Source organism: Acomys minous (assembly GCF_964271855.1).
Source record: "Acomys minous genome assembly, chromosome: 11".
NCBI lineage: Eukaryota > Metazoa > Chordata > Mammalia > Rodentia > Muridae > Acomys > Acomys minous.
The window spans coordinates 59,580,584-59,605,216 of NC_140492.1; the positions used below are offsets into that span (position 1 = coordinate 59,580,584).

General features: G+C 44.7%; 3 protein-coding genes across 4 annotated transcripts in view; 2 read left to right on the forward strand and 1 right to left on the reverse strand.

Moving 5' to 3' along the window:
* The window catches only part of PAK2 (p21 (RAC1) activated kinase 2), a 62,420-nt gene extending 52,325 nt beyond the window's left edge, over positions 1-10,095 (forward strand). The window contains exons 13-15 of the mRNA XM_084802264.1: positions 1,288-1,484; positions 4,541-4,678; positions 5,985-10,095. Of these exons, the coding sequence (XP_084658390.1) occupies positions 1,288-1,484; positions 4,541-4,678; positions 5,985-6,071 (422 nt within the window). The 3' untranslated portion in view covers positions 6,072-10,095. The remainder of the gene's footprint in view (positions 1-1,287; positions 1,485-4,540; positions 4,679-5,984) is intronic.
* A 2,531-nt stretch (positions 10,096-12,626) lies between these two features.
* Positions 12,627-24,633, reverse strand: part of NCBP2 (nuclear cap binding protein subunit 2) — a 52,648-nt gene continuing 40,641 nt past the window's right edge. Inside the window, exon 5 of the mRNA XM_084800918.1 lies at positions 12,627-12,660. Coding sequence (XP_084657044.1) covers positions 12,642-12,660 — 19 coding nt within the window. The 3' untranslated portion in view covers positions 12,627-12,641. The remainder of the gene's footprint in view (positions 12,661-24,633) is intronic.
* SENP5 (SUMO specific peptidase 5) overlaps positions 17,779-24,633 on the forward strand; it is a 36,140-nt gene continuing 29,285 nt past the window's right edge. Inside the window, exon 1 of one of the 2 annotated variants that reach the window (XM_084800911.1) lies at positions 17,779-17,959. The gene's annotated coding sequence lies outside the window, so the exon portion shown is untranslated. The remainder of the gene's footprint in view (positions 17,960-24,633) is intronic. The other variant, XM_084800910.1, reaches the window with a different exon arrangement.

A 24,633-nucleotide genomic window follows, 5' to 3' on the forward strand; every position in this document is an offset into this window, starting at 1 on the left:
TCTGCCTCCCTATCAGTCTTTGGGACTAAAGACATGTTCTACCACTCCTGGCCTGCAGGGTCATTTTTTACTACATCTTGAGTTCAAAGACAGCCTAGGCTACATGAAACCCTGTCAGAATAAAATCTAAAAAATAAGGAGGGCTAGAGAGATGGCTCAGAGGTTAAGAGCACTCATTGACTGCTCTTCCAGAGATCCTAAGTACAATTCTCAGCAACCACATGGTGGCTCGTAACTATCTATAATGTGATCTGATGCCCTCTTCTGGCTTAGAGGTGTACATGTAGACAGAGCACTGTATACATCATAATAAATAAATAAATCTCTTTTTTTTTTAACCTGTAAAGATGCATCATAAGCAATTTCTTAAAAATTAGTCAGTTAAGGAGTTAGATAGATTTAACAGCAGAAGGAAAGAAAAAGTTGTAACTTCCCTTCCCAGTTTGTTTAGCATCAGGCACTACAATAGGCCTTGTGTGAGTGTAAATGAGACAGTTGCAGTAAGTGTGGCCTTCTGCTAAGTTGGATAATAGTGAGCTTTGCTTAAATGTAAGCTCCTGCTGGCCAGGTGGTTCAGCCAGTAAAGGTGTGTACTATCAACACTAACAACCTGAATCAGTTCCCAGAACCCATGCAGTGAGAGAAAATAAACTTTTAAAAATTGTCCTGTAAATTTACACATACACCCTACATACACAAAATAAATGTTAAAAGAAGGCATTAAAAAACACCAACCAACCAAAAAAAGAAAAAATACAATTTCCATGTTCTGAACACTGCATTAGAGCTGGATGTGGTGGCACACACCTTTGATCCCAGCACTCAGGAGGCAGAGGGATTGCTGCTAATCTCCCTGTCAGTTCGAGGCCAACCTGGTCTACAATGCAAGTCCAGGACAACCAAGGCTACACAGAGAAACTCTGTCTTGAAAAACTAATAATGGGGGCCGGGCGTGGTGGCGCACGCCTTTAATCCCAGCACTCGGGAGGCAGAGGCAGGCGGATCGCTGTGAGTTCGAGGCCAGCCTGGTCTACAAAGTGAGTCCAGGACAGCCAAGGCTACAGAGAGACTCTTTCTCGAAAAACCAAAAAAAAAAAAAAAAGAAAAGAAAGAAAAACTAATAATAATAATAATAACAACAACAGCAACAACTCACCTTGCTTGGCTGTGTTTTCACACTCTACCAAGAAGAGGGTAAGTGACTGAAGTGCAGCCACATCTGCTGCACTGAACGTGATGGAGGCATCCACTGAAGCCATTAACCTGGTGCTTTGCTTTATTCTGTAGCTGATTTTGGCTTCTGTGCCCAGATCACCCCTGAGCAGAGCAAACGCAGTACTATGGTTGGAACGCCATACTGGATGGCACCAGAGGTGGTTACACGGAAAGCCTATGGCCCCAAAGTTGACATATGGTCTCTGGGCATCATGGCTATTGAGATGGTTGAAGGAGAGCCTCCATACCTCAATGAAAATCCTTTACGGGTAAGACCAATAAAGCACTAACCTTACTGTAAGAAAATACTTTGCTTTCCTCTTTAAAAAAAAAATGGCCAGGTGTGGTGGCAGAGGCAGGCGGATCACTGTTAGTTCGAGGCCAGCCTGGTCTACAAAGTGAGTCCAGGATGGCCAAGGCTACACAGAGAAACCCTGTCTCGAAAAACCAAAAAAAAAAAAAAAGTTTTGCGCATATGCATGCCACAGCACATGTGTGGAGGTCAGAGGACAACTTGTAGGGATGGGTTTCTCCCCTTTGCTGTGTGGGTCCTAAGATTTAACTCAGACTGTCAGGCTTGGCAGCAAGTACCTTTTCCACAAGCCATCACTCAGGACCAAGAAAAAAATACTTTTCTTCAAAACATATTTTGCACTTGGTTATGTCAGCCATTGTATAAGAATTTATAATATGGTTGGTGAAATCTAATCTCTTTCTCTGTATCTAAAAATTGTATTGTTTCTGAGTTACAGAGTAGAGAGTTCAAAAGTTTGTAGATTTGGGATAGTAAGTTATATAGATTTTTGTTTGTTTTTTGTTTGTTTTGGTTTGGTTTTGGTTTTTGAGACAGGGTTTCTCTATGTAGCCTTGGTTGTCCTGGACTCACTTTGTAAACCAGGCTGGCCTGGAACTCATAGCGATCCGCCAACCTCTGCCTCCCAAGTGCTGGGATTAAAGGTGTGCGCCACCACGCCCGGCTCATTGTGTTTTTATTTTTTCACTGTATATCCTGGTCGTAACCCCTTCCCTCCTCTCCTCCCAGTTCCACCCTGCCAGAATTACGGTTTTATGTATGTAAATGTAATCACCTTTCTACAGAAGTACCCTAAATAGGTGTTTGGGGTTTTGTTGTTGTTGTTTTCTTTTTGTTACAGTGTGTGGGGTTTTGTAGCTGAAGGTGACCTTGAATTTCTTATTCTCCTGCCTTTGTCTCCCAAGTACTGGAAATACAGATGTGTACTACTACCACTCAGTTTTATATGTTGCTGAGAACTGAAACCATGGCATCGTGCATGCTAAGCAAGCATTCCATCGATTGAGCCACAAACCAAGCCATTAGGTCTCTTTCCCTACACATTAAGGTACCCTGTGTAGAGCAAGGTACCACCAGTAAACCTTGGCCCCTATGTTCCAGGACAGTGGACAGGTTAGATCTCTGAGATAAGATGCCAAATGATAATGTTAAGGTGTGTATCACACGGAAGAGTGGACTGTGTATTCCAGTAGCTGAGGGGATGAGAGTCTACTGCTCTGCTTTCTTTAAATTTCCTTACAATAGTTTAAGCCTATAATACAGCACTAAGAGGTTGAGGGAGGTGGATAACCATAAGTTTGAAGCCAGGCTCAGGTACATAGTGAGTACCAGGCCAGCCAGGGCTAAAGACTAAAGATGCTGTCTCAAGAGACAAGGAGGGGGCCTGGAGAGAGAGTTTGGCAGTTAAGAGCTCAGACTGCTCTCGCAGAGGACCTGAGTTAGGTTCCCAGCACTCACATGGCAGCTCACAACCATCTGTAACTCTAGTTTCAAGGTATCCAACATCCTCTTGTATACACTGGCACTAGACATACACGTGATATACAGACATACATCCAGACAAAAACAGCCATACACATGAAATACAATAAAAGAGAGAGATGGATGAGAGAAGGCATTATTTTCTAGTATGGACCTTGTCTGAGCCACAATGAAAACTGTCCGTCCCGACATCGTGCACCCCACCCCCCAAGACAAGGTTTCTCTGTGTAGCCTTGACTGTCTTGGACTCACTTTGTAGTTCAGGCTGACCTCGAACTCACAGAGACCCTCCTGCTTTTACCTCCCAAGTGCTGGGATTAAAGGTGTGCGCCACCATGCCCGGCCTGTTCACTGATCTTAATGTCAGTCTAGTCATGAGAAATGAAATATACCGAGGAAGAAGAGGAGCCTGCTGGTAGTGACACACATCTTTAGTCTGAGCACTCAGGGAGGCAGAAGCGGGCAGATCTCTGTGAGTTCAAGGCCAGCCTGGTCTATAGAGTGAGTCCAGGACAGCCAGGGCTACATAGAAAAACCCCTTTCTTGAGCACCCCCTCCCCCCCCAACACACAAATGAGAGTAAATGGAGTAGGGAAATCTTTTGTGGTTGTTGGAAGCACTAAGCCTATATGAGGTATTGGGTGGTATTTTTTTTTTTTACCTTATTTGGGTTGTGGGTTTTTCTGAGTTTTGGTTTTGGGTTTTTTTTTGGGGTGGGGGTGTAAAGGTGGAGGGTACTGTGAAGCCCTGCCTGGCCTAAAACTTACTATACATTGACCAAGTGATTGTCATGACTCTGCCTCTGGAATGCTTAAGCAGATGTCAATTTTAATGGTTTTGCCTTTTGAACACCATACTTTAGCTGCATAGACCGAGGGAACAAGCGATTAGAACTTTCACCACATTCAACCAAGTGAATACTGTGAAGTAAAGTAGGCAAAGTGACATGAGCTGACAGTGAAGCTCAGTGGCACAAGGCCCTGGGGTTCTGTCCCTACTATGCACACCACAGAGGTACACACAAAAGGAAATGATGGACACTGGGAAGGGGGCCTGGGGCTCAGTGTTGTCACAGAATTGCTGGGTGCTTGGGTGAAAAGGCTGAACTGTGGAATACGTTAGTCATTGCAGTTACTAGTCGTGGTGAAGGGAAGGTGTGCCTGTAAGCATACGTTTGAGGAAGCACATGGGAGAAGAGGTCAGGGACTGTGACGCGTTTGTCTGTGGCTGCTGATAGCACCACAGATCAAGACTGGAATAACATTGGAGACCACAGTGCAAAGAGCTACAGTGAGGAGGGGTCACCTGGACTTCGTACTGAAACAAGGGGAGATCCGTAGCCCAGCAGCAGCATGAGGTAGGAGGTGGGTGCTGCTGGTTTCAAAGAGCAGTGAGGGACCAAAGCCCTTAGCTTCTCTAGTCCCTCAGTTGTGGGGAATAAAAAAGCTGCCACTAGAGAGCACAGAGCGACAGGCCAGAGTATGACACTTGATGCACTCTCGTTTAATTGCCAAAATGTTCTATTTTTAGGCCTTATACCTGATAGCAACAAATGGAACTCCTGAACTTCAGAATCCAGAAAAACTTTCCCCAATATTTCGGGATTTCTTAAATCGGTGTTTGGAAATGGATGTGGAGAAAAGGGGTTCGGCCAAAGAACTGTTACAGGTAAACTTAGAAGATAACTTTGGGGGGATGGACTTCATAGTGCTGATGTTTCTCTATTCTCTTGCCAAGAGTCTGGCAGCTACTGCATTTTAGACTTTCATTTCTGTGAGGAAAGTTTACATTTTTAGCTGTGTGAGTACATGCGTGTGTGCATACAGACATGCATAGAGGAAACTTGGCAAGAGATGGTTCTCTCCTTCCACCAAGTAGGTCTTAGGGATGGAACACAGATCATCAGACTTGTCAGCAAGTACCTTTACCCTTAAAGTACAACTATCTCCTTGGCCTTTAAAAAAGATTTTTTTTTTAATTGCATAACTTTTTTTTATCATAGTAGTAAGTTTCTGTAATTAATCAGCTCTTGGACCTGTCCAATTCTGTCATGAGAATCTTTATGGGTCTTAACTCTGAAGAACTATTTTATTGCACTATTCATTTACCTCTGTGCCCACTGGCCTACAGCTCACTGATGTGCTTGAAGATACAGAATGATCTTGAGCCTCCGCCTGGGCAGTGCTAGGGACTGACCCGGGCTCTACGCATGGAAGGCGGGCACTCTGCCTTCTGAGCCGTGTCGGTGCCCTTAAGTCTGTACATGTTATGCAGTTAGAGAAACTCACTAGGGGTTGCTGAAATGGCTCTCTGGGTGAAAGTACTTGCCACCAAGCCTGAATGCCTAAGTCTGATCCCTAGCAAGACACACGCACGCACGCACACACACACACACACACACACACACACTGTAATTTAAGGAAATAAAAAGGAGCTGGGCGTGATGATGCGCACATCTTTAATCCCAGCCTTCCAAGGAGCTCTTGAGTTCAAGGTCAGCCAGGACTACACAGAGAAACCTTATCTCAAAAAACTGAAAAGCAAAGAGGAGGAGGAAAGGGAGTGTCTTTTTAGATAGTAGGCAAGGAGACTGCTGTGGGTTGTGAGGCCACACACAAACCAACTCTCCTTGGAGCTATAGAACTCATGTGCTGAGTATGAGAATTTAGGAATCAGCCGGGTGGTAATGGCGCACATCTTTAATCCCAGCACTCGGGAGGCAGAGGCAGGTGGATCTCTGTGGGTTCAAAGCCAGTCTGGTCTACAAAGTGAATCCAGGACAGCCAAGGCTACACAGAGAAACCTTGTCTCAAAAAACTAAGAGAGAGAGAGAGAGAAAGAGGGGGGGGGGAATTTAGGAATCAGAGTACATGTTCAGTTTATTAATATGATGCTCCATAGGTAGTTTGTGGGCTTTAGTTTCTAAATGTGCAACTTTTCTAAGCTAAGCTTCCTTTCTCCCCTCTGGTTGCAGCATCCCTTCCTGAAACTGGCCAAACCATTGTCTAGCTTGACGCCACTGATCCTGGCAGCTAAAGAAGCAATGAAGAGTAACCGCTAATGTCATCATTGAGGCCTCATATTCTTTTATCCATTTTCTAAGAGAAGTCTTTTAATACATGAAATTGTTACACTGAAGGGTGTAAAGAGACAGTCTGCATCACATGGAGAAAAGCAAGCAAACTACTATTTTCTAAAGATGACCAAGAAAAAAATTGCAGTAAGAGAGTTATGACTTTGAGATGAGCCCCTGCTGTAGGGTCCAAAAGGAGTCATGGACTGCATCGCTAGCCTTACATTTTCCAGCAGACAGTGCTTGACGTTCGCACACTGTTTTGATGACTCTCACTACAGTAGATCTTGTTCGTTGTCTCCTTTGGGGTATTTTTCATACTTGAATATCAGATTCGAGTTTTTCTGCATATTTCATCTGCTGGTCTTCTCTCTCCGTAACCTTCCTTTCCTCCAACCTGTACCTTTGAGTTGTTGCTTTGAGTTTTTCTCATGCCTAAATTCAAGGCAGATGTGATGATAGAAATTATGTAGCTCTTTATATTGGCAAAGGAGCTTGACAGGTTTCAACTTTTTATAGAGGTTAGGACAGCTGTTGTATGTGTAGTATTTCAGTTCAGAGCTTAAACTGAAAGGGGCAAAGTATGTGATTTTCTACCTTTTTTAACAAATGTGAAAGAGTCAACTTTAGAATTTCATAGTGGTCAGTTTGACATTTGTTACATGTATAGAAAGAGGACTAATAATCTATATTTATAACTAAATCATTGTTACAGAGAAAAAAAAATCCCACTGACTGTATGTTCTTACTATTTTGACTTTTCTCCCTGTTTCTCCTCAGATTTGACTGTAGGAACCAAAGTGATCTGTGCCTGTTAGCCCGGGCTCTGTGACTTTGGTGCCACTCCCTTCCCTGCTGCTCTCTTGGAAATGAGTGTGTCTGTATATGTTGCAGTTTTAGGTGTCAGTTTTTGTTTGAATCAACCCTTATTTCACATGCAGCCCCTCTACCCTCTCGGGCAAGTGATAACCATTGAATTTTCAGAATTTAAAAGATAAAGACTTTTTTTTTTTTTTTAATTTAAAAAAAGTATTTGGGACCTACAAAAACCAAATGAGATTTGAATCTTGGTGAGTTCTAGGCTACTTGTAATAATGAAATATCAATATTGTAGAGGTGAAGCTTATGGCAGTAAACTGTAAAGATTCATCTGATCTACATTACTGTCTGTGAGAGATGAAATAGCAAATTACTTGATGGATCATTTGAGGTGTTGGGTACTTCAGTTTTTGTTTTTCCAAATGAGTAAGGTATTCATTGTTTAAAAAAAAGAAAAGAAAGAAAGAAAAGAAAAACTGGAGAAAGAAAATTGCAATGTGTGTATTGATAGTAATACTTTTTATTTTAAAGATTTAATGAAAGGTCTGTGACCTCTAACATTAGCTTTTAGCAGCCCTCTCTCTTCTCTGCTTCTCCTTATTGCTTTGTTGTTTTGCCTGTGGAGGAGGTATTGTCTGTTCTGTGTTCCTGCAGCCATAGAAAAGAAATGTCTGATTGGTTCAGGCTTGTCCCCACCATCCCCTGACAAAGAACTTGACACAATCTTGTCATTCTGTACAGAACAGATCATGAGTGAACAAGTTTGCTCTTTGGGGTATTTGGGGAAAGGGGTGGGGTTTCGTTTCCTGTTGTGCCCATTAAGATAACGGAATAAGAAGAGATCACTAGGGTTTTGATAACAGAAAAAGGTTCTGTGAAATCCAACATCTAGAGCACTTAATGGCCTGTTTTCCATGTGATTTCATTTTCCTTTCAACTATATTTGTCCTTCTACAAGTGTCACTAAATTACAGAAACAAACTGGTGTATTCTGGTGGGAAGCTGTGCTGCCTCTTTAGCTCTGGATGTAAGCATTGTTTGTAAACAGTTGTCTGGATAGATTGTGATGATGATGCTGCCTACAAAGTAGAAAGCCAGCTAGATGGTGGAGCTGGTTGTCTGATGACTGCTCAAGAAGTCATAGAGACCACGTGGGACACATGTCAACACCCCTGCCTTAGGCTGTGACTCCACAAGGGCTTTTTCCTCAACAGAAGCAGTTTGGGGTTCGTATTTACAATTTCTTCGATGGTAATTTGCATGTCCATTGCTGGCAACGGACTTTGTCATTCAAACCTGACTCCGAGGTTAAGGGAGCTGCACTGTTGTTTATTCTCTCCTGACCTGGATAAACTAACCTGTAATAGTTAATAGTAATGGTTAATTTTGAGATGTGTCATTTTTAAACAAAATAATCTTTAAAGCAATATAGAATTGTGATTTATTAGTTAATTTTAAATTAAAATGTTGAAATCCTGTTAAAAGACAGTTGTATGAATTGAGATATTTTTAAAAAATAATTTGCTGTGTATTCCCTCTCTTTGTCATCTTAGAGTAAGAATCCCTGTTGGAGCCTCCTTTAGTAGTTCTCTTGTTTCATTAGGGACTGTTGCTTGACTGCTTTTATCACCCTACAGACTTGGTGGTGGCCCCAAAGGTGTCCTCTTATTCTTTGAGCTGTGTTTACAGAACAGCTTACCCTGCCTAGAACAGTAAAAAGTAGAGTGACTGCAGCATACTGCACCGTGACTGCCACAGCTCTGCCTTCATGCAAAGTAGGAACCCTGTTCCCTTCAGCATAAAGAATTAAGCTGCTTGACATGTGTCTAGTGACCACCAGTCCTAAACATGCTGTGCCTTGACAGGCAGCTTGAAGCTTCTGAGAAGTAGTTCTTTAGGGACTAGTGTGTACACTGTATTCTGCCAGAATGCTTTTAGACCTTATCAGAACATGGTTAGAGTTAGAAGGCAGATGTTTAAATAGTATGCATCTAGTCTTGAATATGAAAATCTTAGAAGCATACTAAGATATGTAATCCATAGATTACCAAAATGTTACAGGGCCAGTGAGCCCTGTAAGGGCATTTACTGCGGAGCCTGGCCACTAGAGGTGATCCCTGGGACCCACATGGTGAAAGGGCAGAACCGATTCCTTCAAGTTGTCTTCTGACCTCTATGTACACTCCCAAGCACACTCCCACAGACACACACAGTCTCAGAGATAAACAAAGTGTTCTTTCTTTTTTGAGACAGGGTCTCACTACATAGGCCTGGTTAGCTTAGAACTCATTTAGATGGGTAGCACACGCCTATAATCCGAGCACTTGGGAGGCAGAGGCAGGCAGATCTCTGTGAGTTTGAGGCCAGCCAAGGCTACACAGAGAAACCCTGTCTCAAAATAAAAATAAATAAACATTTTTGTTTTGTTTTTTTCTAACAGAATCTCATAGTACTATACAAAACAGATTGGTTTTCCTGTCACCACTGCTCCTATAATAGGTGTTTAAGTGGACTTTCTATGGCATGTGTGTAGGGAAAATCTATACACTTTCTACTCTCTTGTCATTTTTTCATTGAGCATCAAGCAAAGACGCTGCGTTAGATGATGTTGGAGTTAGGAGGCAGCCTCAAGCACTGGCTTGGCCTTGAAAAGACTCGAGTATTTCTCATTCACTGCTTTACATCACTCAAAGAGCAAAAGAAAATATATGGTTGGCTGGGCATTGTGGTGCACACCTTTGATCCTAGCACTCGGGAGGCAGAGGCATGTGATCGCTGTGAGTTCAAGGCCAGCCTGGCCTACACAGTGAGTCTAGGACAGCCAGAGCAACATAGAGAAACCCTGTCTCCAAAAAACAAAAAAAAAAAAAAAAAGAAAGAAAGAAAGAAAAAATATTGTAACCCTGTCAAACATGTGCATTCTGTAAAGAAAAACAATTGGTTGAAGTACAAAATATTTGGTTGGATAGTAGTCACTATTTTTTGTTTGTTTTTGTTTTTCTTGTTTTGATAGGTAGGAGGTGAGGTGGGTAAAAGTAGCCTATTTCTGTTTTTTTTTTTTTCTTTCAAATTTTATATTGCCTTCTATTTCTAATTTAATCCAAAATAATTGACTGTACTTTGGTATTAACTACTGTATTTGATGACTGAATAATTTTGTTCTTTCAGGGCTAGAAATAAACTTTCATCTCCATTTTCTTTTCTTAAATTTCCGCTTTTTGTCAGAATAGCATAAAAGTATAAATATTTAAAAGTCTTAACGGTTTTCATCCAGGTGGTGGGAGCCTACACCTTTAACCCCAACACTCTGGGAAGCAGAGGCCAGCCTCCTCTACAGTTCCAGTACAGCCAAGGCTACACAGCGAAATCTGTTCTGAAGAAACAGAGAGAGGGGGCTGCAGAGATGGCTTGGCCTTAACAGCACTAGCTGCTCTTCCAGAGGTCCTGGGTTCAATTTCTAACACCTACATGGTAGCTTACAACTGTCTACAACTCCATGTGTAGAGCATCTGATACCCTCTGCTCAGAAAATACCAATACACATAAATAAAGAATAAAAAACAGGGCTGGAGAGATGGCTCAGAGATTAAGAGCACTGACTGCTCTTCCGGAAGTCCTGAGTTCAATTCCCAACAACCACATGGTGACTCACAGCCATCTATAATGTGATCTGATACCCTCTTCTGCTATGCACGGGTTATGGCATTAAACTCAGCTCTTTGAGCATCAAGGGTATTTACCTCTGAACCATCTTTCTGGCCCTTTGCCAGCTCTTTTTGGTCTTTCTGAATGACTTGTGTCACATTGGGCATAGTCGACCTGACTAAAAAAAAAAAAGTGACAAATTTGCTGGATGGGAGGAATGGCCATGTGGCTAAAGTACTTGTGAGCAGGGCCTGAGTTCAGATACGCAGAGTCCACATGAAAGCTCTAGACTCTTCCAGACCCAGTACTCCTCCCTCCTGTCTACAATAAAATCCTAACATTGAACCACAGTAAGTGACTAAATGAACAAATAAAGTGAGGTTGAGCATCGTGGCGCACACCTTTAATCCCAGCACTTGGGAGGCAGAGGCAGGTGGATCTCTTGAATTCGTGACAGCCTGATCTACAGAGAGAGTTCCAGGACAGCCAGGGCTACACCGAGAAATTCTGGGGGGGGGGGGGCAATTTTAAAGAAAAAAAAAAATGTCTCCATAAAATCATGTTATAGGCAAGCCTGTAGGGCATTTTATTAATTAGTGATAGATCTGGGAGGCCCGGGTTCTATAAGAAAGCAGACTGAGCAAGCCAGTCAGCAGCACCCTTCCATGGCCTCTACGTCAGCTCCTCCAAGTACCTGCCTTGTTTAAGTTCTTGTCCTGACTTCTTAGATGATGACCAGCAATGTGGAAGTGCAAGTCAAACCCTTTTCTCCCAGCTTGCTTTGGTTGTGGTGTTTCATTGTTTGATCCAGAGGAAGCTGCATAGAGCACTCAAGACACCAATCTCAGGTAGCTATGGATGGTTTTATTCAATGCACACCCCAAGACTGATCATGATCAGGGACACAGAGTGGACTTGGGGGGGGGGCAGCAAACTGACATTGTTTCTCAAAGTTAGACTATAAAAGCAAAACTTTAACACATGGAGGCAGGTGGTAAGGGGGGAGGGTGACAGTGGAACAGGGTAGTCACGTCTGACTTGAGTTGCTTTTAGCTCATAGCTAGCTAGCTAGACAAGGCAGTTCTAGCTGACATTTAATTTAATTGGTACGAAATGGAGTTTATCTAGTAAGGGGCAGGTGAGCTTATGGTAGGGGAATTTCTAGGAATAGCAAGGCCATAGAGTGTGTTGAACTTAAGTTTTTGTTTGACCTGACCTCGTACAGAGAGCTTTTCTCTGTATCAGCAACAAGCTGAGATGATGTGGCTTTTAGGCATGAAATAAGAATGGCTATAGTTAGGCTACCCAGAAGGAGCAGGCCTCAACAACTGCACAATAGAAACCCTAAGACACTTGGCTATATAGGTTGAGGCAGCCTGAGATATGAGGGATCCTAGCTTAGAGAGGAGAGTGGTGGGGGAACAGATGTGAATCTGAGAGAAAAGTGTCAGACTAGATTCATCTCAAATCAGAAGTCATTAGCAAAAGCATGCACCCCACATGGAGATCCTGTCTCGAAAAACATTTAAATTACATGTACTGCTGTGCATAGTGATGCCAGCCTCTATATAATACGTTTCAGGACAACCAGAGCTACATAGTGAGACCCTTTCTTGAAAACACATGCACTCACACACACTGCTGACACTCCTGGTCTGTTAACTTCCTTACACTGTCCAGGACCACTTGTGTTAGCACTACTTTTTATCTTATTTTATTTTGGTTTCTTAAACCTCCAACTCCCTTCACCCCAGTCCCTTCCGTCACCCCAACATCTGGTAGGAGAAAAAGGTTAGTGGGGAGACGATGTAGTTCTCTTAGCCTACTTCCTGCTAGCTACAGTCTTTGATTCTTTCGGGCAAGTCCAGTCTTCATTTCAGGATACCTCCAACTTCTTGTCAAAACTGTATCACAGCAACCAGGAGAAGCAGGGAGGAGCACCAGCGTTCTTCTTTCTTGGGGCCACCCATCTCCTGGTTCTGGCATTTATTCCCTCTCCAGAGTCCTCAGAATTAAACTATTTGCAGCTAGCCAAGATCACACCCCTCTCAGAGCTGCATGAGGCAAATAGCCTGCTGCTGTGGACAATCCGAATCAGCCCCATAGCCCACACCTGGGGTTAAAACAAAAACATGTTTAAATAACTGAGTTTTTATGTATTTATCTTTGGTTTTTCTGAGACAGGGTTTCTCTGTGTAGCCTTGGCTGTCCTGGACTCGCTTTGTAGACCAGGCTGACCTCGAACTCACAGCGATTCGCCTGCCTCTGCCTCCTGAATGCTGGGATTAAAGGCGTGCATCACCACGCCTGGCTTGTTTTTTTGTTTAAGAGACCAAAACTTCCACTACACACTTGGTAAGAGATGGCACCACTCAAAGTTGGCTGTGCCCCACTTCATCAGTCATCAGTACAGACATACCCACAATCAAATCTGACCAAGGCAACTCCTCCATTGAAGCCTCTCTCTGATAACTCTAGGCTGGGTCCAGTTGACAATGCTAAACCAGCACAGTGTGTGCTGTGCATATGCAGATGTGTGGTGACACAATATCCCCAGTGATAGCTGAACAAACCAGGATGCTACAAAAGCACAACTTGGCTAATCAAGTTAGGGTCCACGCTCCCCAAGCTTATATAAGTAGTGAGGACTGCTGGGAGACACTGTCAGACCATCTTAGCTGCTTGAAAAGAGACATTCTCCAGCCTCTCAAGCTGCCTGTTGGCTGTGCAGTGCACTCCAGGTTTCCAGCTTTCATGAGCAGTGAGCCCTGGTGATTCAGCTGTCTTTGAGTCATTTCCGCTTCTATAAGTAACACCTCACCCATATTCCTGTAAATAACCCTAATAAACTCAAACTCGTTGCTTTACTGCTGCTATTGTTCTTTTTTTTTCTTTTTTGGATTTTGTTTTGTTGTTGCTTTGTTTTTTCTTTTTTAGATAGGGTCTTATGTAGCCTAGGCTGGCCTTAAACTCCAGACCTTTCTGCTTCCATGTAGCTCCCAAGTGCTGCGATTACAGGTGTGCACTGTTAGGACTAGTACAATCCAAGTGTCCTTCCCTAGTTTCCTTTTGATTATCTGTTGTCCACAACACAAAGGTCTTGTAAAAAGGACTAGAGTTTTTTAAGGACGAAATTTTGCCTGAGCAGCCCCTCACAGCTAGGCTATGCCTCCTCTCTCCAGTACACCAAATACAGAGACGTGTGATGGTGAAAAGCAGGAGACTTATCAATGTGGCCACGGTGAGAAGAGAAATGAATGGCGCTCCAAGGTTCCACAGCTGTATTCGAGAGTCCAATATTCATCTCAGGTCCTGATGCGAGGGCTTGGTTTAAACAGTGCAACTGGTGTGCACTCTAAACAGTCCTGGTTAAGGTGAAGTCCAGGCCATCCCAGAGTTTAGTCAACTCCAGTTCTGCAAGGTGGTCTGATACATTGTTACATTGCTCGTTTATCAATTTGTGAGGAGGCAGTGCTAACCTCGGAGATCAGAGGTTTGCAACCTGGTGTCAAAGTCAAACGACCCTTGCCCAGGGACCACCTAAGACCACCAGAAAACATGATTTGTAACAGTAGCCAAATTACAGTTATGAAGTAGCAATGAAAATAATCTTATGCCTGGTTCTCGTAATGGGAAGAACTGTATTAAAAGGCCATAGCATTAGGAAGGCTGAGAGCCACTGGCTTCATGTCGGTGGGGAGGTGAGCCCTGTTTCTGTAAGGTTTTGTTCCTCATGGAATTCAAGGTAACTCAGGAAATGTGCCTCTGTGCTAGACCCTGCCCTCAGTTGAAAAATCATTGACAAAGAAAATTTATTTAATCTCTCTCCTCTCTCCCCCTCTCCCCTTGCCCCTCCTGTGTGAGTAATGTCTGCCCAGGGGAGATGTTCCTCTATTAGCTGACATCCTTTCACCCAGTGCTCATCTTGTTTCCTTAGATATACCTAGCAACGACTACCCATTGTGGGGGAGGGGTGCAGAAAGAACAGAAAATTTTAGTCGTCGTCACACTTCCATCTTCTCTTCCCCATTACTACTGCCTGGCTCCAGGTCACACACTAGAGGCCCAGTGTGCAGGTCTTCCTCCAGAGCCTGTGCTGCCCTGAGGTGTTCTCTCTTGTCTGCCTCATCTTGTTGACCTTGCATGTGGTGGCCCGAGTGGGGAATTGGGATGTGGGAAGTCCTGTTCTCCATGCTTCTCTTCCATCCTTCCCTGGCTCCTCATATGCCTTCCTCCACAGGCAGCTCCAGCAGTGACTGGCACCACACTAGTCATCCACTAGACCACTAGATAGACTTCTCAGAATTCTTGGTGCCAAATCTTGAGCTTTTCCCCCTGACCTCACTGGGCTGCTCCTCTCCCTCACCGAGATCAGTTTACAGGTCCCTTTTCTTTTCAGTGGGCACCTCACCAAGCCGACTAACTTGTGTGGATGCCCTTTATTTAATTTTTTTTTTCCCTTCAAGACAGGGTCCCTCTGTAGTCTGGAACTCGCTCTGTAGACCAGGCTGGCCTCAAAATCACAGAGATCCTTCTGCCTCTGCCTCCTGGGGTCAAAGGCATGGGTACTAATCAAACTACAGGATCCCTCCATTTTTCTATGTCAAATCCAATACCCTCTTAACTCCAAATGGACTCAGTGGATTAAACCTGTATTTATCAGACTCCTCAAAGTCCACCTTTATGACCAACAAACTCTGCACACAACATTTTGTTTTTGTTTTTCAAGACAGGGTCTCTCTGTGTTAGCCTTGGCTCACTTTGTAGACCAGGCTGGCATCAAACTCAAGGCTATCCACCTGCCTCTGCCTCCCAAGTGCTGGGATTAAAGGCGTGCGCCACCACACCTGGTCCCATTCTGGCATTCTGAAAGCCAGACATTTACCAAAGATGTATGCCTGCTTACGCAAGCTGTGGTTCTCATTCACTCAGCTCTTCCCCCCTTCCATCCCTCACATGTCCTTCCACCTCTCACTTCTCAGTCCTGGGTCAAGACCTTTTCACATTGTTATGGCCAGACACTGACATCCAGATGTCCTGGACCATCCTTCCCTGGGGGTTTCCTGCTAGACCTCTTCTTTTTGACCAGGCTCTTGCAAAGCCTCCTGCTGCCAGCACTCCCCTCCAATATGTTGAGGAATTCTTCTTTGCTGCCTCTCTTTGGACTGTCTCTACAGCGTACCTCTACTGTCTTTAGTTTTTTTTTAATGTATACATTTTTATGTATACAATGTTCTGCCTGCATGTGTGCCTGCAGGCCAGAAGAGAACACCAGATCTCATTGTAGATGGTTGTGAGCCACCATGTGGTTGCTGGGAATTGAACTCAGGACCTCTTAAAGAGTGCCTGTGCCCTTAACCATCTCTACAGCCACTACTGTCCTTAATTTTCTGGCTGACCTGGGATACTTAGTGTTCCCTCCAAAGGTCCAGAGATCATCTCCCTATGTAACTGACCTTGGTCTCATGTTGACTCCCTCTTCCCATGGCATATCTCAAAGGGTATGTCCAGGATACACCTTCCTCAAACAAGCACGCAAGCAAACCTAAACAGCACCTTCTCTCTTTCCTTGGCTTAGCAAACAACCTTCGTGTCTGGACTGCTGAATTTGAAGTCAGCCAAACCTCTTTAGCATCCCCCATAATCTTTGGACCCCTCCTAATCTAGCCAACCCTTACTCCCCAAGATCAAAGAGGCCCTTCAGACTGCTACAGCATTGAAGGTTCTAGAACCTTCTAAACCTTTTACTCCATTCTTACATTCCTGTCATAGCCTAGCCTTAGTCTTCTCTTAGTTCTGTTGAGCAACACTCCAATCAATACCTGCATATCCAAACAATACTCTACGTGTCCAAATGATAGCCTGCATGTCCAAATGCATTCAGCATCACAGGGATGGTCTAGTTTTAGTGTTTAAAGATTCTTGGAGCTGTCTCCCTCTTAACCCCCCCCCCTTTTTAAGATTTATTTTTATTTTTTAAAGTGTGTGTGTGTGTGTGTGTGTGTGTGTGTAAATGTATGTCCTGGAATTCACTTTTGATACCATGCTGGCCTTGAACTCACAGAGATCTGCCTGCCTCCTGAGTGCTGGTTTCAGAGGCCTGCATCACCACTGCCAGGCCTCTTAGATGTTTCTTAGTCCAATCCAGTTCACAATTGACATTAATCATCGCCTCACTGGGTAGACCTGGCTAGCCTCAAATTCATACCTCAGCCCTCTGACTATGTGCTACCATGTTATGTGCTACAGTTATGTGCTACCATGCTCCATTTAAAAGTGAAAAGTGGTTGTGAAGTAGAATAAGTAAAAAGCCCAATTATTAGATACTGGTTTATTTATAGAGATTTACTTAAAGTACTGCTTGTACTGCCTATTTGCCAAGCATGACTTCACTTGCTACCTAAAACAGAATGGCCTGCTGAAACAATGGGTCGTTGCCCTTAACAACCTGCTCACTGCCAGGTACTCTTCTGCAAAACCTTGTTTACTTGCCGGTGGTTTTTATAAAGTGAGTCTACAAACTGTACCTGGGATCGAACCTACTCAGGAGCTGTCCTGGTTTAGGGTCACCAGACACATTTCCTCTGCCTCTCTCATTGGTGTATGTGTGCCTGTTCTAGAAAGATTTCCGCAACAATTTTATAGAGTTGTACGTGGTGGTGAACACCGGTAGGTTATCCCAGCTGTCGGGAGGCTAGGCTAGTCAGTGCTGCTTAGTGGGACCCTATATTTAAACAAATAGTTCATTGGATGAACTCTGAAGTACCCAACCAGAAAGAGAAGCTTCACTGGAGACTTCCGGAGTTGAATTAGGTAGGTAGGCCAATTACGACCTAGAAGGAGGCCCTGCCCTCCTGGGAAAATGCTAAAGAAGTAATTTACCCTACCAAGGGGTAAGATCAACAGGGGGACTTGGGAAAGCCTGGACCTGACCTTAAACTGCAGTCCAGAGCACGAATGTGAGGGCTCAGTGGATCGTGCATCAGCTGTGGTTTGTTTTTTCCTTTCGGACCGTAAAGCTGATGACTAGAAATCGGAAGCCTCTATTGTGACGCCTGGGCCACTCTAGATTGCAGTTCCCGGCCAAATCCTCCCCGGCACACCCAGGCCTGCAGGAGTTCACCCCGCACCAAGAAGCAGGCGCCTCTAACCACGCCCTTCGCACACGGCGTAGGCGGAGCTTCTGGCGGAAAGGCGAAGAAGGAGGTGACGCGCAAAGCGGGGCGCCGGTGTCGCGTAGCGGCCGGGAGGAAGCTCGGCTGCCTCGCCGGCCGAGAGCAGGCCGGAGCCCGGGTCTTTGGCCGGGCTTCTCCGGGCGAGGGCGTGGGCGTGGGTGTGGGCGAGGTAACAGTCCCGGCCGCTGCAGCGCTCGTCCAGGCAGACGGGTTAGGAGCCGGGAGGAAAGAACGCAGGTAAGCGGGAGCGGGGCAGCACAGGCCAGGAGGCGTCCGCAGCGCCGCTGACCAGCCCTTCCCCGCCAGCTCAGCGCCGCCCGAGGCCCGCACGCAGGCCGCCTAGTGGGCGCTGGTCTCCCGGGGCCGCGGCCCTCCTCCTTCCTCTGTAGCACAAGCCTTGCGATCCAGGCTGGCGGAAAACCAGCGCCCGGGGCCGCTCCTTCCGAAGCTAGGGAAAGCGTTGCCTGAAGATCGCTGTCAGGCTCCCAGCTCCTGCCGAATCGGAAGTCGAGGGGTTTGAGTTTGATCCGACAGCTCGACTTGCTCTTTGCTCTTGGTTCCTTCCTACCGTGTTCAGTGCATGGTACTCTTGGGCTTTAGGATGGCCGGAGACTACTTTTTTTATTCTCTATGTACTAGGCAGTACTAACCCGGATTCCACTGTGGGGCCATTCTGTTGGGGGAAGTGGGATGCAGAAAGGTCATGGGAGTTTGTACTTAGAGTCTGGAGAAGCTGAGTTGAAGCTCCAGGCTGCCGTTTGGTGTTCGCCACCTGGACATAGGCATGTTCTCATACCTATACAAGTGACTTGGAATAACTAAATGATTTTGTAAGGGTCTGGTTAGAACGCCGTTTAAGAATATTCAGGATACATGCTGCATTCCTAATTATGCTTTGGCCTTTTGTCCAGAATAAGCTTACTTGGAGAAGGGTGCCAAGAAAGATACCGGGATCTTGTGTGGTTGGAACTTAACTGCAATCTGTGCAGTTTGAGTGTGCAGCATTCAAAAAAAAAAAAAAAAAAAAAACTCAGTCCCTCAGATGCCTTGTGCTTATTGATAAGACCCTGGTATACGAAGGCTAACTTTTGGCTTTCTCTCATGAGATAGCATTTGTGCGCTAGGCCTTTAGAAAACCACCCACTTGGGAGATGTTTTATTAATCTCATCCTGTTTAGGAGTCTTTTGCACATATATTTTAAAATGTCATGCTCTGTTCCTAAAATACGATACTCTGCTGTGTAGATTAGGCTGGCCTTGAACTTGCAGTGGTCCCCTGTTTTAGCCTCACAAATGCTGGTGTTACAAGCCCAGTTTGTACATCTTTTCTTTTTCTTTTTTTTTCCTCTCTTATCACCACCACTCCACCCCCGCAATTTTCTTTTACATTAAAAAAAACACTTGTACATGCATATTTTGTCTGCATGTCTGGTGCCTGTGGAGATCAGAGGAGGGTGTTGGACCTCCTGGGTGTTGTGGATGGTTGTGAGTCACGTGCTTGTGCTGGGAATAGGACAGGTGCTCTTAACCACTGAGCTCTCTCCCTAGCCAGCCCTCTTGCCTTTCTTTTGGCTTTGTCTTTCTCCCCGCCTTTAGTGTTATTATCTTCAAGTACCAAGTAGTGAACTCAAGGCATTGCACATGCTAGGCAAGTGGTGACCCTGGTTCCACAGTCCCTAGTTCTGTGTCTTCTCGGTTTACTCCTTCATCCTGTCACCGTGCTTGTCGTGTGGCCCTTTGAGAAGGGTATGTGGGAGGTATATACTTTGATAAATCACCTATCTGAAAACCTTTTCTGTTTTCATGAGTTCTTAGATGAGCCTAAAACTCTCTTGTTGAAAATCATTTTCCCTCAGAACTTTGAGACATTTCTCCATTGTTTTCTAGTTTCCAGTTGTGGGTGGAGGGACACACTTGCCTGTGTGGGAGTGCATGATGCAAATTCTCCACCCTGTTTATTGAGACAGTGTCTCTCATTTAACTTGGAGCACACTCATTTGGCTGCCTGGTTGACCATCAAGCCTTGGGCATCTGTCGTTTGACCCTATCCAGCCCTGGGATTATAGAAATGGCTTGCTGTGCCCAGTTTTTATGTGGATCCTAAGGACCCAAAGTCGTGTCTTCATGTTTGTGAAGCAAGCATTTTCCCCACTGAGGCATCTCCTAGGCACCCTCCTCCCCTTGCTTTTTCCCTAAGATAGAGCCTGGCTACTTAGCTGATCTCTCTGTGATCTTCCTGCCTCAGCCTCCTTCGCACTTGGATTATAGGAGTGAAACCACACCTGGCTGCATCAGCTACATAGAGAGGTTGCAGCTTTTAGTTTTTCTATTTCTTTCACTTAGTCTGTTTTTTGTTTGGGTTTTTCTTTTTCTTGGTTCTTTGAGACAGGGTTTCTCTGTGTAGCCTTGGCTGTCCTGGACTCTCGTGTAGACCAGGCTGGCCTCAAACTCATATTGATCCACCTGCCTCTGCCTCCCGAGTGCTGGGATTAAAGGCGTGTGCTGCCACCACCCAGCTTGTTTTTTGTTTTTGTTTTTGTTTTAATTTGAAATTATATGTAAGGAAGATGTTCCCTTTTCTGTTTTGTAGCCCTTTAAAATAATACAGGGCATGGTGATTCAGGCCTTTAATCCCAGCACTCCAGAGACAGAAACAAGTTAATCTCTATGAGTTTGGGGTCAGCATGACCTACAAAACAAGTTCCAGGCCAGCCAAGACTGCATAGTGAGAGCCTGCCTCTCTCTCACACACAAGGTATTTATTATATCTTGGGTTCTAGCTATCAAATACTTGGTTGCCCAGTGGGTTTTGGGGCACTCTGAGACTTCATGTTGGTGTGTCTTTTTGACATGACATCATATTTTGAGCCTCTGTGTATGCTCTGGCACCACAGTGACATTGTAGTTTCATCTTTCTTTTGCTTTCTCTGCCCAGTTCTGTTTTTTGTTTTGTTTGGTTGTTGTTGTTGTTGTTGTTGTTGTTTTGAGATAGCCTGTACTGTCCTGGACTCACTTTGTAGACCAGGCTGGCCTTTAACTCACAGAGATCTGCCTGCCTCTGCCTCCTGAGTACCGGGATTAAAGGCGTGTGCCACCATGTCTGGCCAGAATATTGTTTTCTAAAGTTGACTGTTCCTTTTCACTTTCTGCATTTATGGTGTGGTTGAACTACAGGGGCTAAGAGATGTGTAGCTCAGTGATAGAGTACTGCTGGGCGTTCCTGAGCCCCTGGTTTAATCTACAGTACTGCAAGAAGGACCTAGCACGCTGAGGTCTCGTCAGTATGTGAAGCATTGGCTTGGTCCTAAAGGCAGACCAGCAGGAGAAAGAGATTCTGAGAAGTGTCTCTCTTTGTTTCTCCCACCTTCCCACCCTTGACACTCATCTGAACTTGGCTTTCATCGTTTAAGGCTGCATTCTGTAAGTGACTGCATGCTGCTTATTAGAGAACTTTGCTCCAGTGAAGCTTCATTCATCAGGTAGATAAAGCAGTTTATTCAGCCATGCTCTTGCCTGTGGGCAATGGTTATTTGCTATTATAAACAGTGTTTCAACAGATAACCTTTCATTATTATCACAGCCGTGTCTTCAGCTTAAATTGCTTGAAGTGGGACTGCCAGATTACTTTTGTGGTTTTAATGAAATCTTTCCAAATTCTCTTCGAAAATGGTTATATCTGTTTGGAATTCCACCAGCCAAGTATGAAAATGCTTTTCAGTCAGGTGGCAGAGGCAGGAGGATTGTTAGTTTAAGATAGGTCTGGACTGCAGAGTGATCCATTCAAAGCAGAAAGAAAGTAACTCTTGCTGGAGAGACAGCTGTGCAGTTAAGGAAGTAAGTAGCCTCCTTCAGGAGAGTATGTTACAGCTTTTGTTTTTCTTTGGCAGCGCTGACCAAACCTGGGACTTTAACACATGCGAGTTAACACTATCTTTGAGCAGAGCCCGAGACAACTGACCTCTTTTCTAAGAGAAAAGTTGAGCAGCTAGTGGTGCTGTACATCTTTGATCCCAGCACTCGGGAGCCAGAGGCAGGGCGATCTTTGTGGGATCTTTGGGAGTTCAAGGACAGCCAGGGCTACAAAGAGAAACCTGTTTGGGGGTGGGGAAGAGTGAAGTTGTGCGTCTGTTTATGCTTAAGGGCTATTTAGAAATCTTTATTTGTGAATTGTCTCCTCCTTATGATTTTCTCATTAGGTTATCAAGTTTTTTGATTTTTGTTTGTTTGTTTGTTTCTTGTTTATTTTTCTGAGGCAGGGTTTCTCTGTGTAGCCTTGGCTGTCCTGGACTCACTTTGTAGACCAGGCTGGCCTTGAACTCACATCGATCGGCCTGCCTCTGCCTCCCGGGTGCTGGGATTAAAGGTGTGCACCCACTGTGCCTGGCTTGTATTTTTGTTTGAAATAGAGCCTTTTCTGTGCAGCTCTGGGTGTCCTAGAATTCATTCTGTAGACTAGGCTGGCCTTGAACTCACAGAGATCCATCTGCCTGTGGCTCCCAAGCGCTGGAATTAAAGGTGTGTGCCACCATTGCCCAGCTTGTCTTTCTTAGTTTAAAAGTTCTTTATACATTGGGACTATATTGTAAGTTCATTACTCATTGATGCAATTTTTGTATTTTCTAGGCTCCTAATCTTTATAGTCAGTCAGTCTCTCTCCCCCTCTCCCCTTCTCTCCCCCTCTCTCCTTCCTTCCCTCCCTCCCTCCCTCTCTCCCTCTCCTTCCCACCTCCTCTGTGTTAGTTGATGGGAGGAACCATTGCAATGGTTAGTCTTTATTAAAGAGAAGTGTGGCAGTTAATTATCAGTATGGCCTAATAATGTTTATTATCAGGTCTATAATTATTATTAGGGCAGTATTTTCTAACCCGCTAGCCATCAATCAAGACACAGACACCTGTTATATTTTAAAATAGCCTTAGTTAACCTGGGGCAGGGCAGATATTAGTCTCCTAACTGCTTCCCATAGTGGTATCCTATACCTGCCCCAGTCCCATGCCATCTGCTTGTAATAATTTCTGTCAAGCTATCTCCCATCCATAATCCCAAATACTTGTTAAATATCATCATGTGCTTCTCCTCCACCTAACCCATGGTGTAGCCTTCTTCCTCCTGTTCTCCTCTGGTCTCTTTCCCCTCCAGATTCATTCTCTCCCCCCGCCCTACTGTGTGCTTGTTGGTGGCAGGTAGAACTAAATTAGGGTCTTCCTTGGTGCCTGAAGCTGTCTTTGGGGTGGGGGTGGGGTGTCACATTTTTGTAGTTGTTGTGTTTTGATTTCAAGACAGGGTTTCTCAGTGTAGTTCTGGCTGTCCTTGACCTTGCTTTGTAGACCAGGCTGGCCTCAAACTCAGAGATGATTGTTCATCTTTTAAAAATATGTTTATTTTTATTCTGTGTATATGAGTGTTTTGCCAGCATGTATGTATGTGCATTACATACATGTGTGGTGCCTGCAGAGGCCAGAAAAAGGCCTTGGATCTCCTGGAGCTGGAGTTAGGGATGGTTGCAAGCTGCCATGTGGGTCCTGGGAACTGAACTTGGCTTCTCTACAAGAATAGCAAGTACTCTTAGCTGCTGACCCATCTCTCCAGCCTCTTGACTGTTCATTAAAAAAATAAATTAATGGCTGGGCATGGTGGTGCAGGCCTTTAATCCCAGCACTCGGGAGGCAGAGGCAGGCGGATTACTGTGAGTTTGAGGCCAGCCTGGTCTACAAAATGAGTCTAGGACAGCCATGATTACATACAGAAACCCTGTCTTGAAAAACCAATAAATAAGTTAATTAATTAATTAAAAACCCTAATGTTAATTGTGTATGTGTGTGGGTAATGAGCGTGAGTGCAGGTGCCAGCAGAGGAAAGAGGTGTGGGATTACCTAGACCTGAAGTTCTAGGCAGTTATAAGCTCTGAGACCTGAATGCTGGAAACCAAATTTGAGTTCTCTGGAGGAACAGCTAGTGCTGTTAAATGCTGAGCCATCTCTCCAGCCCATGGTGTTCTTTAAAAAAAAAAAAAAAAATTTAAAAGCCAGGCGTGGTGGCATACGCCTTTAATCCCAGCATTCAGGAGGCAGAGGCAGGAGGATCCCTATGAGTTCAAGGCCTGCTGTGACCAGATCTTGAGACCCCCCCAAAAGACTACCAGGACTCTATACCAATGCAATACACAGGAGGACCTTTAATTTTTTTTCTGACTTGAGCCAGTCTCTGACTGTCACCAACACAGTGGTATCTAGAAAGAGCCCTGAACTCTGAGGAGAGGGTAAATTTACAGGTTCCTATCCCTCCAGCACTCCAAAGCAGGGGTTCCTAGCCTGGCAATCATCTATTGGTTGAGTAACATAAAGAGGTGTAATGTCTAAAGGTGACAGGCTACAGAAAAAGGCTCCAAGACAGCCCATGGCTTAGCTTTCTTTCTTCTCTTTGTTCACTACTTTGTCCAGGGAAGTGCCTGGTTTCCTATTAACCCTATCTCCAGTGGGCCGGAAGGAATGTGGCCATAAAACTGGGTCTCTTATCAACTCTATCTCTGGTGGGATCCTTCAGGTCAGTTACTAGGCAATGCTATCTCTGGTGGAGCTCTTCTTTGCACCTGGCCAGATTATCTCCTCTAGGCCTATTTCTTAACCTTTGCCCCAGTAACCCTGAAATCCAATTTTAGTTCTTCTGGTATCTCAAGCCAGCCTGGTCTACAAAGTGAGTCTAGGACAGCCAAGGCTACACAGAGAAACCCTATCTCAAAAAATAAAAAATACAAACCTTGCTTTTTTTGCCAGTGGTTATAATGTTTTCTATTGCCTTTTTGTGCGTTGTGGCTTTCCTCCTTTCTGCTTGTTTGGAGGGACTAGGGATCAAACTAAGGACCTTGTCTGTGCTGGGCATGTGCAAAGCACTGAGCTGCTCCTCCCATCCCC